Source organism: Barbus barbus, assembly GCF_936440315.1.
Source record: "Barbus barbus genome assembly, chromosome: 2".
In the NCBI taxonomy this organism is placed as follows: Eukaryota; Metazoa; Chordata; class Actinopteri; order Cypriniformes; family Cyprinidae; genus Barbus; species Barbus barbus.
The window spans coordinates 35,795,153-35,815,891 of record NC_136730.1 but is presented as its reverse complement, the minus strand read 5'-3'; the positions used below and the strand labels follow the sequence as shown (position 1 = coordinate 35,815,891).

General features: G+C 38.7%; 1 protein-coding gene across 1 annotated transcript in view; it reads right to left on the bottom strand.

The window, feature by feature from the left end:
* Positions 1–20,739, bottom strand: part of col25a1 (collagen type XXV alpha 1 chain) — a gene marked incomplete at its 3' end in the record, with an annotated part of 457,976 nt that overhangs the window by 170,717 nt on the left and 266,520 nt on the right. Inside the window, exon 5 of the mRNA XM_079435639.1 lies at positions 20,339–20,365. Coding sequence (XP_079291765.1) covers positions 20,339–20,365 — 27 coding nt within the window. The remainder of the gene's footprint in view (positions 1–20,338; positions 20,366–20,739) is intronic.

Sequence of the window (20,739 nt, the reverse complement as noted above, 5' to 3'; positions counted from 1 at the left end):
GGCTTCTACAGCCGTTATTTCCTCGTCCCCAAAAAGGATGGCGGCCTCCGGCCCATCCTCGATCTCAGACGTCTGAACCGCGCCCTCATGAGACGGCCATTCAGAATGACTACATTGAAGCAGATTCTCTCGCAAATTCGCCCGGAGGACTGGTTCTTTTTGCTGGATCTGAAAGACACTTATTTTCACATCCAGATAGCCCCCCATCACAGACGATTCTTGAGATTCGCCTTCGAGGGTGTGGCTTATCAATACACGGTCCTGCCCTTCGGGCTGGCTCTAGCTCCCCACACTTTTACGAAGTACATAGACACGGCTCTCTCCCCGGCTCTCTCCCCTCTGAGACAGATGGGAATCCGTGTACTGAATTACCTCGACGACTGGCTCATTCTGGCACAGTCAGAGGCAGAGCTGGTAGCACACAGGTCCCTCCTCCTCAGGCACTTGGAGAACTTGGGACTCAGGATCAATTTAGCCAAGAGCTCCCTGTCCCCCAGCCAACGAACTTCGTTCCTGGGGACAGTTTTCGACTCCGCCTGCATGAAGGCGAAAGTCGCGCCAGATCGCATTCTGGCCATACGGCAGCTCGCGGCTTCCTTCAAGATTGGAGCCTCCTACCCACTCAGATCGTTTCAAAGGATGCTGGGCCTCATGGCCTCTGCATCACCAGTTCTTCGGTTGGGCCTTCTCAAGATGAGACCCCTTCAGTACTGGCTGAAACCTCTAATTCCGCCTCATGCGTGGCGTCATGGACGCATTCGCGTCAGGGTGAACCGGACCTGCGTGTCAGCCCTGGCCTCCTGGAAGAACCTGCAATGGTTCGAACAAGATGTGACAAAGGGTTTGGTTTACAGAAGGAAGGTTGTTACAACAGATGCTTCCAACATAGGTTGGGGAGCTCTGTGCAATGGCAAACCGACCTTCGGCTCCTGGACGAACGCAGAAGGACAGATGCACATCAACTGCCTTGAAATGAAAGCAGTATGTCGAGCTCTTCAGTTCTTCCTGCCAGTCCTGAAGGGACACCACGTGCTAGTCCGCTCGGACAACATGACAGTGGTGTCATACATAAATCGCCAGGGCGGGCTCACCTCGAAACGCCTTTTCGAGATGGCAGAGCGCCTCTTGGTATGGGCACATCTCAACCTGCATTCACTGAGAGCAGCTCATGTGCCCGGAGGAGCAGGATTCTGAACCAAGGAGCAGACATGAATGGCCCAACCTCCTTCTTTACGCTTTTCCCCCGATCGCTCTGATTCCTCAGGTAATCAGGCGGATCAGGGAATGCAAGCACAAAGTGCTTCTAGTGGCCCCACTCTGGAAGAACCAGCTTTGGATCCCGGAGTTATCGCAGCTGCTAATAGTGGCTCCGTGGCCTATTCCCCTGAGGCGAGACCTCCTCTCCCAGGCGAACAGAACGATCTGGCACCCCCAGCCCGAGCTGTGGGACCTGCATCTATGGGCACTCGATGGGACTCAGTAGATCTCCCCGAGAATGTCCTGAACACCATTGAACAGGCTAGAGCCCCGTCCACGAGACGCCTCTACGCCTCTAAATGGTCGGTTTTCTCCGCCTGGTGTCATGCCCGCGGTGAAGACCCGACAACATGTGACATATCAGTGATATTGTCATATCTACAGGAGCTGTTGGCCGCGCCCCTTCCACGCTCAAAGTCTACGTGGCAGCTATAGCAGCTTCTCACGCTCCTATAGCCGGACAGTCGGTGGGCCGGAACAACCTGGTTGTCCGTTTTCTGAAGGGATCTCGGAGGCTCAATCCCCCCCGACCCCTCACAGTCCCTGCATGGGACCTGCCCACGGTCCTGAGAGCCCTGAAGGGCCCTCCTTTTGAGCCACTACAATTTGCAAGCTTAAAAACACTGTCGCTCAAAACCGCTCTGCTACTAGCGCTAGCATCGGTAAAGCGAGTAGGTGACTTGCAGGCTCTCTCTGTAAACCCTGCCTGTCTTGAGTTTGGGCCTAACGACTCTAAGGTCGTCCTAAAACCAAAACACGACTATGTCCCTAAGGCGCTCTACACTCCGTTTAGAGCCCAGGTTATTACGCTCTCTGCGCTCCCCTCTTCTGAGGAGGACCAAGAGGCCAACCTTCTCTGCCCGGTCAGGGCATTGAGAATGTACATCGAGCGTTCCACGCCATTTAGGCAGACGGAACAACTCTTTGTCTGCTTTGGCGGCCGCACCAAGGGGTCTCCGGTCACAAAGCACAGAATATCTCGATGGTTAGTTGACGCTATCGCACTAGCATACTCCTCCCTGGGCCTCCAGAGCCCCATTGGAGTGAGGGCTCATTCCACGAGAGGCGTGGCCTCTTCTTGGGCATGGTCTAGTGGTGTGTCTATGGCAGACATTTGTGCGGCGGCCGGCTGGGCCTCGCCGTCCACATTTGCCAGGTTCTATAGCTTGGATGTCCCGGCCTTACAGGCTAGGGTTCTCTCTGCTTAGATGGCACACACCTGTCTTAAAGCGGTCCCCTCAGGCATTTCCTGATTCTCCAAGAACGCTCTTGACCCATTCCTGGTGCTGAGGCTGTACTTATGACCGTTGAAACGATTTCTAGGCTGGACAGACCTCTGAAGAGTTCGGTCCTCATGCCTCCTGCAGGATGCTTCCTGCTCATAATTGGTCCCTCTGAGCCTTACTGCTCAAGGCCAGTTTTATGGTTGTCGTTTCTCTTCATGGCATGGCGGGATTGTATTTGTTCCCCATAGCGTCTAGCGATGCAGTGCGAGTGTAGTATAGACAGGGAACGTACTCGGTTACTAACGTAACCTCGGTTCCCTTAGATACGGGAACGAGTACTGCGTACTATGCCATGCCATGCAGCTGCACTACTCAGGTCGTCGCTTCAGTCGAATTGGCCTGTTTTCCTATGGCGAAGTGCCCGCTTATATAGCCAGATGACCCCGCCCCTTCTGGCGGGCTCTGGCGCCAAAGGCTCGTGCAATACCACTGCGTGATTGAAAAAGTCTTCAGTCCTCGGAGAAAAAGGAGTTTTTCCCCATAGCGTCTAGCGACGCAGTATGATTACGTGCTCATATTTGATGTAATCCATTGATGTCTGTTTTTTTTTTCATTGCAGAACTCAAACCAACTTTGGAGTTGTCTGATTTGGAGAGTCATCATACTTGGTCTTTCTTTCTTAAAGGAATAGTTCACACAAAAAATTATTTACTTGCCCTCTTGTCAATCCAAACCTATAAGACTTTTGTCTATCTTTAGAACACAAATGAAGATATTTTTAAAACATAATTTTTTGTTAATCCATTGAGAGTCTAGATAATCAGTGTTTTCAAGCTTAAAAAATAGAGTTATTGTAGAAGTAATCCATGCCAATGTTTATATATGAATAAATTATATCATAGCGAACCTGTCTATTCAGAAAAAAATATTGGTCTCTCAGACTTGCAATGGAGGACAAAAAATAAGAGAATATAAAATATATTTATTTTTGTTATAAAGATTAGCAGAGTTTGTATGGCTTTGGAACATCATGGGAGAGAATAAATTATGACTCATTTATTTTTTTGGTGAACTAACCCTTTAAAAAGCAGCCCTCCATGCACATGAAAATTTGTGAGGTATGTGAATGTTTCTGTAAAGAAGTAGCTTTCTGAAAGCAATACATTTATTTAAACAATATTACATGCCCTCACACTAGTGCTGCCACTGTAGCATTCTAGAGCTCTGTGGCAGACAGAGACATTAAACAAACACACACAAAGTGGTTGAAATAATAAAACAGACTATTTACCTATCCTTACTGATGTGGATGCACCTCTATCTGAAAATAGATAGATTTTAATTAAAAGTTTTATTTTTTCAAATGTTTTTCTCATTTTGTGGCCACTGATGAAGAACAGGCAGTGACTGGTGAATGACCTTTCCCCCAAACTGATGCAACAGTGTTTTTAAAGGAGGAGGCTGCGCTGAACAATGTAAAAGATGTCACATGCCTGTGCTGTGCTACATGACTACATCAATTATGCTAACAAGATCATGAAAACTGGCAGTGATGCATGATCTGTATTCATAGACTATGAAACAAACTGTAAATGTATAATTTGTAAAAACAAAATGTTAAATGCTTGTTCTGTGTTTAGTAAAAATGGAGTTTACACTTTGTCATTTATACATATGCTCACATTCTTTCACACATATGCTTCTGTTAAATGTTATAATATCCGTGTTAATGTTGTGGCTTATTTGTGTATCAAAAAAGTCAAATTTTATCTTAAAAGTTATATTCAACAAATGTTCAATGCTTCATTTATAAACTCTGTAGCTGTTAATGGCATACTTTTCTGCATTTCTTCATATATGCATGCTACTTTTGACTGTTTTCTCTTGTTGTTTTTAAATAACTATTTACCTTTTGATAGTCATTCTGTGTGTGTAAAAGTGATTTTAAAATGAACAAGATTTGTAGGTTTAATGCCTAGCTTGATTTGGGTTCATTTTAGCCTAGCAAAGTCATTTTAAACCATAAAAAACACAGCATGCTGGGTCAAACATATATAACCCAACTTGTTGTGTCAAAACAACCCAGCGCTGGTTTCATCCCTTTTTGTCCCACCGCAGGGTTGCCAAAATAACCCAAATTGGGTTGTTTTAATAAACTGTAGCAACACCTCTCCATTTACATTTTGGACGTCTCATGTTTATCATATAATTTACAAAAAGGACTTTTGTAAAAGAGTCTCTGTGCTGAGAATTAACTGACTTCTGTGATGTGAGGCGACTAGCAGACGGTTGGTTTTGCTAGTTTGTCTGCTTCCTGACCTGGGCCCTAGTTATTTAAGTACAAACTCTAGGGAGAAGTGTGGCACCACACCTTGAGGGATGAAGACTATCCCTTTTCAACAGGTCAGGTCTGCCCCAAAAATTTATCCAATAGTCTGTAAAACCTATGTTATTCTACTATTCAGCTTCCACACTCCACACAAACACTTTAATAGCACATATTTATTAAGGTTAATGTTAGAGCGAGCGACCATCTCAATATTTAAGATCGATGAATGAAACGAACATTTGCATGTTCTGACCTGTACTGTAATTACCACACAGACCAGCTGTTAATAATCTGTTTGTCACAGACTACGCAACTTCGCCACTTTCTGTGGAAGTGACTAATACAATTTTGATCAACTAAGCCTCTTCTTGTTGACAAACAGTTGACTATTAGGCAGCCCTAATCCTCAGGCACCCTGGCTCCATCTCGGCCACGTCACTGCAGCTTCCCCTTGGTCTCCTGGGTCCTCATTTATAAAGTGTGCGTACGATCAGATTTGATCTTAGAGTACGTTTAAATCCACGGCAGAGCTCATATTTATAAAAACAGTCTTTGACATGGAAAAGTAGCATCACGTCAGGGTCTGAGCAGACGTGCGCACTTTTTATTGTCGGAGTACTGCAGGTTTTTGAAAATGTAAGCTGTTCTTGTAGCTGGCTGTTCTAAATTATGATGACTGGTGATATTTCATATGTTCATGACATTAATTAGGAGTCGTTTACAAGCAGAGAGCTGAAACCATTCAGTTGCGTGCAAGTTCAAGATCATTTGTGATTCATAGATTTCACATCTGAAAGAGATGCGTCCGCGCGTTTTCTGTTCGTATGTTCATTCTATGAATCACACGCACGCATATCCGAGATATGATCATAAGATCAAATTTAGGATGGTTTCTGTGCAACATTTTATAAATGAGGCCTCTGGTCTTTTGGTGTTGCCCAGTCTCTTCAGCTCTGTCTGGGTCTCTACTTCTACTAGCTCCACAGTCAGCATTCCCCTAGTTCCACCTGGCATCTGTTGGGTCAACTTGTCTCATACGGGAAGGGAAATCACATCCTTTATCCAATGTGACATATGTTGCTGGAAACACCCCAATATTTGGCTTAACATGAAGTCAGGTGACATACCATAGCACGTCAGAAAGACCAAAGGGCATCTACTTCAGGGACTCCGCAGTTTCTTTGTCTTCACGAAACTGCTAGTTTGCTGACTGTGTGTGTCAAAAAAAAGAAGATATACAATGTATTGTACATACATATCAACTTTACATATCACCTCAGTGATAAAACTCATGAATTCGGATGGCGATTTATTCACAGTGGAGGAGCGAGTTCTGCACTGCTCACGTGGCCAGTCACATGATTGTCTGCTGCAAATAAAATTCATTTTATTTACAAATTTATTCTTATTAGTGGTGCTTGCCAAAGGCAAGGCATCACTATTGTTATCTTGCATACTTATTATTCTGCTTCTTCTTATTCTTCTTCTGGACAAACATTCGGCGCGCTACTCCTCCCGCACTGTTTGTCACAGACCCATGAATGAGGTGTCAAATCGACCGGCTCATTGAGGAGAGGTGTGCTATATCTTTTCTAAGAGATCGGACCTACGATGTTCGCACAGCAGACGAAAAAGCAGGCAAAACAGTCCCATTGACTTACAATGGCAGAATGTTTGTGAATTTGAATCTCAACTGTCGCTTTCTCACACACACACACTCACACAAAAGTAGGCCCTTAGGAACCCGTTCTCTCTCTCTCTCTCTCTGTAACTCACACACACTCATTTAAATCATCTTTTAAGTAACCAATACGTAATGACCTATGATCTTCATGGCCACACTCTACAGCTTACAGCACCCTAGCAACCACCCCATAGACCTCAATTGAAAACCGATCAAAAGGGATATCTTTGGATAGAAGTGTCATAGAAACATGCCGGTTTTGCTCGTTTGACTCATGATCGTAAACAGGACTTCCCTCATGCATGCTACACATGCTAGCAGTGAATAGCTACATGCTAATAATGATTAGCTAAGTGTTAAATCAGGCTAAGAACATTCGGTAACACTTTATAATAACGTCCAGTTATAAGTAATTTATAAGTGATTAGTTAATGATTAAATAATCGTTTACAAAACATTCATAAGCAATTAATAAGTGATATGCTAACAATTTGTGTATGTTTTGTTAATTCATTTAAAAGTCATTTACAAGTAATTAGCTAATGATGAACTAATCATTTACAAAACATGACTATGCATTCATAGATGATTAATAATTGATATGTTAATATTTTTATCTATGTTTTGTAGAATAAGTTTTGAATCATTTACAAGTGATTAGATGATGATGAACTAATCATTTACAAAACATAACTATACATTCACAAATGATTAAGTATATGCTAACAATTTATAAATCTGTCATAAGTTATCTTTAAATATAGCATCATGAAATAATCAAACAGATTCTTAATGGTTAATAGTTAATAGTTAATATATTATTAATCACTTATAGATCATTGAAATGTCAACATTGTACTATTATCTCAATAAACATTATAAATCATTTACAAAGCTTTCTGCATCCCCTAATCTAAAGTGTAAACTAATCATCAGTTGTAAATGTTTTACAAACTTTATGGTTTCCAGTCGTGTGTGCGTAAATATATATATATATTCACAAACAACCTGTAACCTGGAAGGTTTGTAAAAATGAGGGTGCCACATTTAGATAATGCTGGATTGCACTCAAAATTTGAGGTGAGAACAAGCGGATGTTCCCCTTTCTCTCTCTTTGTGGCTGTGTTCAATCAGATCTAGAGTTACTTATATAAGAAACAAATACTCAATATATTCTACAGACCATGTAGCAACTTATCTGGTTAATTTAGGCCTCATTTATATCTCATGGTTCAAGTGTCCGAAGTTTCTCCTCCCATGTGACACAGATTTAATATGACGTGTAAGCAGAAAAAAGCACATTAATTCTAATATTCTCAGATTGGTTTCAGGCCCCATTTACAGTATATGTGAAAATAAATCAAATTTGAATCATATGTGCATTAGCATCTGCCATGTAAGCGGATAGATTGGATATTTCCCTGTCAATGTGAGTCGTACATCATTGACAAAAAGACAGTAGTGATTGACTTTGACTCAGGTGGATGGTTTTCTGTGCAGTGTTGCTACATCTGAGGTTTTCCCATGGAATTGGGCTACATTACACTTTTACCGCAGGTTGTTTTTCAGTCTGTGAGTCAAAGCAATCTCCTCCAACCCCGGAATGTGATTTTTAGGTAGAGGACCCCAGATGGAGATTAAACCCACAGAAAAATGCGACTGGGCTTGTTTTGAGCTAGTTTGGATTAGCAGTTAGCTAGTTCTGTTTTGCTACCCTGTTTGCGGGTCAGTAGATCTACTTTGGGTTGTTTAGACAAGTGTGTAATGTAAATGCAGATATCGGATATGGATCACTTGATGATATAAGTTGGTGGTAAAAAAAAAAGTAAATAAATAATTCAGATGCAGTCAAAAAAAAAATCGGAATTTGGCATTAAAGGGGTCATCGGATGCAAAATTCACTTTACAAGTTGTTTGAACATAAATGTGTGTTGGAAGTGTGTACACATCCATCCTATAATAATAAAAACGGAGTGTCTATTTACACTAAGTGCAAATAGCCCATCTTGTTGGCAAAGGCTATTTACACTAACTCCGCCCACTAACGTGTGATTGGGTTAGTCAAAATTAAGAAAAGAAGCTAGTTCAATGTCAGTTTCAGTGGTGTAGATGGTAATGCGCATGCTTTTTGACGCGAGCGACCCGAGTTCGAGCCCACCTTTTGCCAAACATTTTTTTCTCCCTTTCATCAAATCTCATATCGCATCAGAAAGGTATTTATTTTCAATAAAAAATTAAGGAAATAATCAAAAGGTTGAAAATAAAGTATTTGGTAGGGTTAGGGTAGGTGTAGGGAGGGCTTTATTGTCCCAATAAGGTGGCATCCATTTAATAAATTTGAATTAAAATTATAATTTACACTCAGTACGTTATTATTGCGTACTGTTTTATAATGTACTACAATACTGAGGTGCAGATAATTGCCACTATTTGCAATAAGTAGTATAAATAGCTTAGTGCAAATAGCATCTGTCACAAAAAAAAAATATGCTATTTGCACTTGGTGTAAATAACATCTAATTGCTATTTACACAGTGTAAATAGCGTCTATCGCTATTTACACTTAGTGCAAATAGCCGCTGCCTAATAAAAATCCACCCAGTGGTTTTTATAAAATCCCTGTTTTAAAACCCTCTCTCTCAAATCAGGCTTTTCTGAGGTTCCTGTCAGAATGATGTAGTTCTGCACAGGCCACTTCAACGATTGATTGACAAGGCCATCTTACTTTAGAAGAGAGAGTACAGGCTACTTTGTGTCATCAAATTTGATTGATGAGCGGGTCATAAAAAAAAGTTCTCTAAACAATCACCTCTAAGCCGCAGAGAAATGTTGATTTAGTTTTAGTTTTATTTATTTAGTTATTCACACTTAATTTAGTAATTCCTTTATTTACTCTTTTATTTTTGCCAGTCTTAACTTCTGGCAGGCTATAACAGTTTTAAACACGCAAACGCACGCACAAATATCTAACTGGAATGAAAGCAAATGTATACCACGTAATAAAATCAAGGCAGGATTCCTCTTTGATTTTCACTCCGTAACAGTTGTGGTGTGTTATAATTGAAACAGACGTACTTAATTAAATGTCTATGATACGAAATGCAAATATTTCGTCTCACGCAGTGCGTCGAAACGAGAATGGTGGCGGGGTGTATGATTACTGACGCGTCCATATCAGATCAAGGGGCTATATCAGATCTAAAGATGTTTCTGTGGTTGTGACTCATTTGCAATCTAATGAGATTGCGAGGGTCTGTCATTTTGAACTTTGGTGGTGTGTTAGGTAAAAAGTTCAGTGATCAAAATGGATATTGTTTCTAAGATGTTCAGCGATCAAAGGATCTCCATTGCATCTATTTATGACATGCACCTGCGAGAGTGAACTTCGTCAAAAAGTTCAGGGAAAAGTTCACTAACGGGTCAAAGGATGTGTGGACTTTTGAACCTTTTTACGACACATATCTGGTGAAGTTAAAAGTTAGGTAAAGTTTTAAGAAGAAAATATTTTTCCTAAGGAATACAGATATGTTTATAATGTAAAGCTGGTGAATGTGACTTCAAACTGATTTTCAGGATGACAGATAAAGAAGAACTCGATAAAAACAAACTTAAATAAATAGATGTCTCCAGAGGTGCTCGTTTTAATTAAACGACCTATATTATGGAAAAACGTTGTTTAATTTAGCTTATTTTACTTAGTTTATTTTCTTTATCCGATCTTTGATTGTTGCCACGCTTAAAAACGTATACACAATTATGTGGTATACATAATACAAACAAGAGAATAGATGTCTTTTATTTTCCAATGTAAGAATTACATCAGACCTACTTCAAACGCATATTCTGAATGAATGGTTTACATCAGTGCTTCCCAAACCTGTCCTGGAGGCCCCCCTGCCCTGCATCTTTTGTATGTCTCCCTTATCTAACACACCTGATTCCACTCATCAACTCGTTAGTAGAGACTGCAAGAACTAAATTGTGCGTGCCTGTTTAGGGAGACATACAAAATGTGCAGGCCATCACTGTACATTTTGCACATCAGGTGTAAAACACTAAAGATCAGATCAAAATACCACAAGTCTTCATGTGCCACAGAGATCTACATGTGTGAACAACACTAAAAACAACAATTGCTAAACAACACCAAAACAAGTGAACAAATTTCTGCCCACAGATCTGATTGTAATGAGAGCAACTAAAAGAAAAGCCATGGGCATCGGCCCATTGGAATTCACTATGATATGAATGATAAAAACACTGGTTAATCCAGAAAATTTCCCCAGCAGAACTGGGGTTTCTATTGCTCATGACACAGCAGACTGTGAAGGCTCAACTGCAAGAGCAGCTTCAGGTGTTACACACTCAGACTGCACTGAAACAGTAGCAGTAATTCAGATCTAAACAATGAGACTCAGTTTCATGTGAAATCTGGAATTAAAATGACCATACATGGTGAAACAGTTAAAATAATTCCACATGCCTGAATGTGGAACTGGTGAGAAGTTCAAAATTAACTGTGGTTCTCTCTGTATTTGTTTCTGTTTCAGGTTGTCCAATGCAATTCCTTGGAGGTCAGATACCAGGAAGGCACCTGGTCCCATCTGCCTCAAGCCAGGACAGCAGAATTGTTAGAATATAACCTGAAATGTGGGAGATGGGTGTGATGACACTTCAAGAGGCCATTCACACCTCACAATAGTACATCACTACACAAATATCTACATGGCACCGGAACTAAATTTTTGCAACACAGATTGTTATAGATTAGACTCCATACATCTCCCAGACATGAGCACACACCTCAACTATATCATCATCACCTGATCTATACTATCCAATCTGAACACTACACATCATAGAAGACAAATATGGCGTAGATCCCAAACATGGTACTCCTTGAAAGATCTATTGTCCATCTTCACACTAACAGAACTACATAGCTTCACACACATAGTACAGTAGGGTTAATCCCATGATGACAATCTAAAGAAAGACACACATAACAATTGCTATGTACAACCATCTGCCAACTCATGGGAAGCACATAATATACATATGCATGGCTACCGTCACAAATCGATGATTAAAATTCTGAACGCAAAGGCAAATCTGACATGAAAATTCAAAAGATTTAAACTTTCTGATTATTAATGGGATGCTTTGGCAAACCAGAGGGCCCACTGGTTTCCCAACGTATCACTAGTAACAGAAACATTATCAAAATGATACGATATGAAGTGCAGGCACTTCTGTTGATCAAGTACAAAGTTTGCAATTTGACTGTACCATCGAATGTGACCTAGCCTGCAACACACACACACACACACACACACTGTTACAAAGGATCCAGTATCTCCATTCTTGTATGAAACTTAAGCATGCTTTAAATCACTACCTTTAAATCTTAGGTGACTTCCATTGGAGAATTATACATAGATCTATAACTTTGTAATTTTGGGATTTAATTTGTATTATTCTTGCTAATATGGTTTAATGATGCGTACAATTTTTATAAATATATGAGTGCATTTACATGGAGCATTGTAATCGGTTTAAAAGTCCAATCCGAATGAAAATGATCCATATAAACACCTCAATCGGAATAAAAATGCCCAAACCGAATGAAATTGTAATCGGTTTGAGAGGGGTGGGATAAACCTTTCAACAAACCAAACAAAATTTTAATTCTACCATGTAAACCCGTTAAAACAATTACTTAGCATCTACGTCATCACATCAAGAGGTCGGGTCATCAGAACGTGAACATGTTCTGAAATTAAGCGCAATTTTCTGCTTTTCAGCTTAATGTTAGAAACAACACAATGATGATAGTGAAAGTATAGCTCAATGAAAATAAACAACTTGACCAAAATTTGCCTTTGTCTTTTTTTGTATTTATATAGATTACAGATTCATAATTTCCGATCTGCTTGAATTTATACATTCTCATGCCATGAATATTGTATGAAAACACGTTTGTTATATGTGATATAGCTCATTGCGATCACTCCCTGTGTTCATAAAGCAACGCTCATGATTCATTGTTCAGCAACTCTTGGTAAGAAATTGTGTATTTGTTCCATTTGAGTACAGTAAAACTTTGTAGTATCAGAGTACAACTCATTTCAGAGTTGCATTACAGAGGGGCGTATGATTTCTATGATCTCGTTCTGGCCATATGACTGAGCGCTCGAATGAACACAAGGGATTCAAATATTAACCTTTATTCTAAGCAAGTGCAAGCAACTATTTAAATATATTAACGTAAATATGGGCTTTTTTTTCCTCTGGTGACTTGTTTTTGTTGTCACTGTAGGCTATTATCGTATCCTAAAATCGAAAGCACAGGCACATGTAAACACCGTATTGGATTAGATTACGTCTCATGTAAACAGTCCACCGAATCTTTCAATCGGAATGATTTTAATCGGAATGACAAAAAAGTGTACATGTAAACGTGGCTACTGACTTTTTGCTACATTTCATTTGAGCCACTCAGATCAAGAATACTTAAATTCCACTACCATTAAACTCCATCATAGTGGTAGTGAAGAATGGGCTGCTTTAAATGGGACCACTTTATGACATATGAGACCTTAAAAGACACTTGAGACCCAATATACCATTTGCACTTGCTGACATTCTGAATCTACCTTATATTTTTTGTTTTGTTATATGTTCTGGTGCCAAATCTCACAGCTTTCTTCCCATTTTTAATGACATCAAGTTCATCATTGTTCAATCGTTAAGTCATTAAGATGCTGTTTAGATGTCTCACACAAAGCAGTGTGTAAACAGCGAGAACCCATCACCTGTTGGAGTCTGCCCAGAAATCTGCACAATTGGAGGTGACAAGATTCATCAAAAGAGGAAAGAAAGTCCTAGGGAAGGTGCCACTATAAACAGAAGTTTCTCCATGATGGAACGACACATCAAGTGAAAAAGGCCTGAATTTATTCAATGAACTATGCACATGGGTTGTTCTCAACCAGAAAGGTGAAACCCTGAAACTGTTCATCCGCCTGCTGAATTCAAGATGCATACACCTGTTGAGAATGGTGTAAACAAAGGCCTTTCTAAAGGCCACTACAACTGCAAATACTATATCACAAGGACCACAACAAGTGTCTGACAAGTGAACCCTTTGGGAATCATCTGGATTTGACCCGTTGGGGTCAAAGGGGGGTTAATCTGTCAGATTTACAAAACCTCAGACACTTTTATCTTCTGAGACAGACAATACACACACAGTGCATTAACATACAGACATCTATCACCAAACACCAATGACTTGTACATAAGGGTGCTGTCATTTTAGACACGTCCAAAACTGTTGCAACAGAGATGGATATATAATTTTTAAATACATGAATTATGTTCCCATCTTTGTTGCCACAGTTTTGTTAGTGCCTTTTTCTGTTCTAAAGAAGGTGGTGTCCCAACACTTTTGTCCTTATAGTGTCTATACAAGTCATTGGTGTTTGGTGATGAGTTTTTGGCTCAAGGTCTGCATTTAAAGTCACACCAGAGGTGTTCAGCTGGGATTAGGACTTGGCTTTCTGCAGACCAGTCAAGTTCTTCCACACTGACTGAATCAATCATGTCTTTTTGAACCGTGCCTTATACACAGAGGCACTGTCATGTTAGAATAGAAAAGGGTCCTGTCCAAACTTGCTTTAAAATTAGAAGCACACAATTCCTGAGAATATCATTATATGCTTTAGTAATTTCTACGAGTACAAATCTTAATGTTACTGTAGTCAAACATGTTCATTAGAAGGGGGTGACCCAATACTTTTGGCAATATAGTGTATTTCATAGTGCTAGCCATAACCTCTGATTATTGTTTGATTTTTAACTAAGTTGTTACATCAGTGACTGTACACAGCAAATTCGTCAGTGTTAAATTCCCAGTGTTAAAGCATGTCAGAGTAAAGTGTTGACGTTATAGAGTTAGATTTTGAGAAATTAACACTATCAGAGTTAGAAGCTGATTTGATTCAGTGTAAAACCACAGTGTTACAGGTAACCAACACTTGCCGGTGTTATTTCCAACATCCTGGTATTTATGCAGCGCTGTCACTGAAGAATCTTCAAGGCGCCATTTTCCCTCAGTTTCAGAATAGCAACTGGTAAGTCAAGCTACCTCAGTGTTTGTATTTTATAGACTTTCTGTGTGGAAATACAGTTATAAATGTACTGTTAGTTAAATGACTTAAGACAGAGGGACAAATTTTAAATTTGGGCGGATCAATCGTGGTTGTTTGTGGAGTTCGTCGAACTAAGCAGTACTTTCTTGACTTCTATATGTAACTTAGTCTATATGTAATACTTATTCTATACTTCTATCTTTGAATTTAATGTTATTTTAAGTAATTTAATGTACGTGCGTGTTTTAATGGCCGCGTTTTGCACTTTCACAGACATTAAGTAGTTGTATGCCCATGGACATGTAAGTTAAGGTTACTTTGGACATGGACAAGACGTTTTTTTTCTCTCCCGCATGGTGCCTAAAAGCATAACGTACATGTTAACGGTATTTCTGTCTCAGTAAAGGCTATTTTGTGCGCTGTTACAGCCACCAGTCTGTAAAAAAAAAAAAAAATCAACGTTTCCTTTAATTCGTATTTTAGCGCCCAAACGAGTGAGGGGAAGCTCAGTCTGCTCGTGCAGTTCTTCCAGGCGCCATTTTCCCTCGCTTAAGAGAGTTGCTGAAATATAACTGGTGAGTAAATCTACTTGTGTGCTTATTTTAGACTTTGTCTAGAAATTGTTTTTCATGTATTAGTAGAATTATTCCAGATACCGTAAATTTTGGCGGTTCAATCGTGGTTTGTGTAAGTTAGTTAGTTCGCCGAACTAAGCGGTAATTTCTTGACTTCTATTCAGTAACGTTACTGACAGCTAACGTTATTGGAATGCTATTCGAAGTAATTTAATTGTAACTTACGTGAGTGTGTTTTAATGGCCGCGTTTTGCACTTTCACAGACATTAAGTAAAGTTAGTTGTATGCCCATGGACATGGACAAGAAGTTTTTTTTTTCTCCCGCATGGTGCCTAAAAGCATAACGTACATGTTAACGGTATTTCTGTCTCAGTAAATACGTGTGTGTGTATATGTATGTATGTATGTAAATGTATATGTTTATTTTCAGCTTATTAAAAGGATTCTACTGGAGAAACCTGGTGGTGTAACAATCCTAAAGGATTATGAGGAAACTGGGAGCATATGTGATAGTTCCAGATGACAAATGGTGAACATGTTAGCAGCACACATGACAGAAACTGAAGGGTATATTATTCCTTAATGTTACATTGCATTTTACTTTCTTAAATTTTAATGGTGTAATACCATTCTATTGTTTCTGTGATACATTTTAAATTAGGAGGATTCCACAACGACTGACCAAGGAAAAATATGCCCATGGTATCATCAGCTTGTTCCCAGCCCTGAAAGATCCACTGTCTAAGAAAGGCTATGTAAGTTGTAATAAAATAAATTTAGAGAGCAGCTCCCATCAGCATCTGTGAATTGGTGCATTTCTTTCGTTAAATGCAGGTTTGTTCCTTCATCACAACTCTGCAACCTGTGTGTCAAGTAGAATTGCATGTTGTGTTTTGTTGTACTTAGGAGCATTTCTATGATGCACAGAGTGGATCAGGCTTCCTGGCTTGGAGGCTGAAGACTATACAAAGAAAGACAAAGCTTTGCCCTCACTCATCTAGTTCAGCAGTGGTGACAGGAGGTGGTCCGACACTCATCAGGAGTATAAACAACGAACATCAACTTGAGGAGGAGCAGTGTAGCAGGCTATTTCTTTGATGACCCATACCAATGATCAGGAGACCATATTCCAGAAGATGCAAGAAACATTTTGAGTATCGACAGAGACTGATCCACAAGACTGAAACTTCAGCTACAGTTTTGTCAGTGTTCCCAAGACTGTTGGACACACAAGGATTAGTAAGTTTAAAATGACTGTGGATATTACTGTAAATAAAGTGTCAGTAAGGAAGCATACAATTAATCCACACAATTTAACTGGTATATTGAAAGTCTTTTGAAGTAACATCAATTAGGTCTGATAAATTCAAACGTCAATTAATGTTAAAAAAATTTTGTCAGTCAAATGTTAAAACAATCTTGCATACCACATTAACGTTTATGTGGCCAACAATGTTTTGAGTTTGAGCCGATCTTCTCACTTCAAAAAGACATGGAATAAACTATTTGAATTGTATGAATTAATATCATGCTACCTTTACGTTTTGGAGTTTCAAAGTGTTGGTAGCTGTTGATTTTCATTATATTTGCATTTCACGAAGCTGAGAGTGAGTATTAAAGATATCTTTTGTGTTTCAAAGAATGACATCAGGGTGGTAAGTTTTCATTTTGGGTGAACTCTCCCTTAAATAATGTTCTGCTCCTTGCTTACTTTTTTTTTTTCTCCCCCATGTATCTTAATGTTTTAGATTCTTCAAGACTTCAGCCTTCTCTTTGGACCTGAAACGTCTGCTAGACTTCTAGAAAGGTGGCCATCATACAAACCAAAGTTGGAGGCATCAATGCTTGCATCGACACCGTATCTGGAACAGCTTTTACGATCAGCCAGAGAGGAACAAGGGGAATCCTGTGAAGACATCTTGAAAAGTATTTATATATTATATATTTTTGCATAATTTATTTTTATTATGTTGTTTTTGTTGTCGATTTGATTAAATTTGTATGACATACTAGTTTTTAGTAGTTGAATCAATTGTTTTTGCAGGTTGGGACAGTGATATGTCCACTTTACTTCTGCTGTTGCACGTCCTGTCACCTCAACCAGCTGGGAGAAAGAGGACTACTAAGATCAGTGCACGTCAAGCCGTGGATCACCTCGTAGATTTTCATAAAGTGTGTTATGATTTCATGAATTTGTACATACTCTAAACTCCATAAATCACTGAACTGAATATGTTCTTTTGAATATATTCTGGTATTTGATTTAGGGATGCCAACGATTAATCAACAATTGATTAATTGTCGATAATCCTTTAAACTGATTAAGCATGGACGCCATTAAAGGATTAGTTCACTCCAGAATGAAAATTTCCTAATAATTTACTAACCCATTGCCATCCAGGATGTTCATTCTTTTCTTTAGTCAAGAATAAATTAAGGTTTTTGAGGAAAACATTCCAGGATTCTTCTCCATATAGACGAGATCAACAGGTTTAGTTTCAGTGCAGCTTCAGAGGGCTCTACACGATCCAAGCCGGGGAATAAGGGTCTTATCTAGCGAAATGATAATTTTCTTAAAATACAGAAATTTATATACTTTTTAAGCACAAATTCTTGTGTTGCTGCATGACTTTCTTGCGTTACGTAGACTACTGTGTCGGTGCAGTTTACGTTCCGTTGAGTAAGACTAGATGTTCCCTTGTCTAGTTAGTCTCTCGACATTAAGTATAATAATTGCTTTCTATTTGAATATATTTTAAAAAGTAATTTAGTCCTGTGATTTCAAAGCTGAATTTTTGGCATCATTTCCTAGTTGAAACACCTTGATGCAGATCTGGCAAAGAGTGCAAGTTGAGTATATGTGTTTAAAAAGTATATGTTTTTTTATTTTTATAGTGTAAAGCCCTTTGAAACTGCAATTTGAACCTTTGCTGACATGGATGCACACATGTACCATTTGCCAGTGTGCTATTGATGCGTTGTATATTAGCCATTACATTTAATAATTAAATGGTTCTATTAAGTTATCCTTCACTGATTATTTTGTATAATCCTAGCCTTTTATTTATAATAAAAACATTTTCTTTGGGTGAGGATATTTGCGTTTTGAGTGTCATTTGCACATCCTGTCATGCCCGTGATGATGTACCACTGTGACACATCTAGCATTATTATAGTTAATGATTAATCGATTAATTGATCGTTAATTTTATTGACGATCGATCATGGGAATTTGTAGAAATTGACACTCTTAATGTGATTGCAATTCTTTTTTCCATACATTTCTTTCAGTCATGCCGGAGTCTTGAAGAGCACTTGGATGCAGATGAACGTCGGCAGCCGTATCTTCTTGCATCAGGAACCAGCAGACGAGTCTTTAGCACTAAAGCATCAGTTAGCTATAGCTTATCATTGGGAGTCACTTAACATCAGAGGTATTGAGTCAGGGCCAGTGAAAACTCAAATTTTGGGTGAATTAGATCATGATGAATTGGTTTGTGCACATTTTCAACTTGACAGCTCTGATACAGTACTTCATACTGCATGGGTAAGATGCAGTGGAATTGAATATCGGTGTGGATCTGCTGTTTGTATTGATGTGGTGGATGAAATGCCATTGTTTTGTAAAGTAGTTGCAATTATCCTAAGAAAGGAAGAAATACATTTTCTCTTGATGCAAATGGAGGCCAATTTTATTGAGCATCTGCATGCATTTCAGGTTGAAGGACTTGATAATTTTTGCATTGTAAAGCAACATGAACTGCAGCACCCCAAGCCCTTTGACCTTCAGATGTCATATGACTCCGATTCGTTCTTGTATGTTGTTACAGATTGATGCATTTTGTAGAGCACTTAAACTGCATGTGCTATGTTGTTAAATAAACAGTTGTGGCTTTGAAGGGTTTTGTTTAGCCTTTTTTTTTAAATTCTCAACATGTAACAGTTTAACATTTTACAACAGTTTGGAGTTTAAAACACTTATTGCAGTGTTGTTATTGAACTCTAATAGTGTTACATTTTAACACCCTTTTAGTGTTGGTAATATCAACAACTTATTGCAGTGTTGTTATTTAACTCTAATAGTGTTACATTTTAACACCATATTAGTGTTGGTAATATCAACACTTTTGAAAGTGTTACATTAACACTCATGTGGTGGTATCCATATATACACTAACAAAGTGTTAAATTTAACTCTCTTGTTGTTAAATTTTCGATTTCTGATTTGCTGTGTAGGGGGCTAAACATAACCACTATTTAAAGAAGGGTAAGCATGGGCGACTTATTAAATAGTTAGTCATAACCGCTTACTAATGATCAGACAGGAGAGTGACATAAATTCCTAATGAACGAGTAAATATAAAGTAAAAGTTAACTACAAAATCAAATGTCAGAGGAATACTAATTAGGAACAGGCAAACATCAAATTTGCATTTCAACCTAAATTCGAGGTCATAATAAAAATGGAGTCAGATTAGATAATAAAATGGAGTCAGATTTGAATGTAACCTGAATTTAATAACTTTGCGCATTGAAAAGACCGAATGTGCAAGAAACCTTCATCCACCATTGAATACCTTCCTTGGATCAATTGAGTGAGCCTTACAGAGAGAAACTGTTTCAACCAGCTAAAAGCTATCATTGAAACTTAGCACACATGCAAGAATAATGGAATGAGATATTTAAGTGATTTATTTCATAATCTGCCAAATGAAGCTAAATGCATTGTTAATCATCCTGTGAATTAATCAAGTTGTCAAGCAACTGAGCTGAAATTAATTACGTTCTTTGAATAATCTCCTAGTCTAGCATACTCATATGTCACTGTAATGTCAGACTATGTTAGGACCTCAATTCTACTACAAAACCTTCACCTTTATTGAATTGCAAGAATTGCAGGCAGACCTCTGGTACTGAACATATAAAATGGCTCCTTGAGGTGTTTATAGTTTGGCCTTTCCAAGCCTTTTTTTTTTTTAAACACACCATTAAGAATCCCATGCATCTCAAACATGCAGCCCACAAGGCCATATGGGAGATACAACACATTCATTCACTCATCGGAACAGGACATGCAAGAAACACAAAAAAAATTAAAAATAAAAACACATACCCTTGGTCCCTGGTCACCTTGATCCCCCTATAAAAAGAGAAAGAAAAAAAATAGAATAAGAGAATATCATTTTTAATATTGTACACGAATACAAGCAATGAAAGGAGTAATTTAAAACACTGGAGATATCCACATTCTCAAAAATGAATTGCAGTTGAGAGTAAAATCACTTATGATACAAATTGTCAAGGTCAGGAAGAGGAGTGAGTGTGCACACTCAAAACAATGTTTATAATCTTAACAGAAAACAAATGTGAATATGTTAGATTAATTGTTACAATACCTTACCATAAAACATTTACAACAAAACATTATATTACACATCATAATAATTATTAACAGTGAAAGAATATTTGTAGAAGTCCTGTAGTGACGTTTCATTTTAATAATTTATTTATATA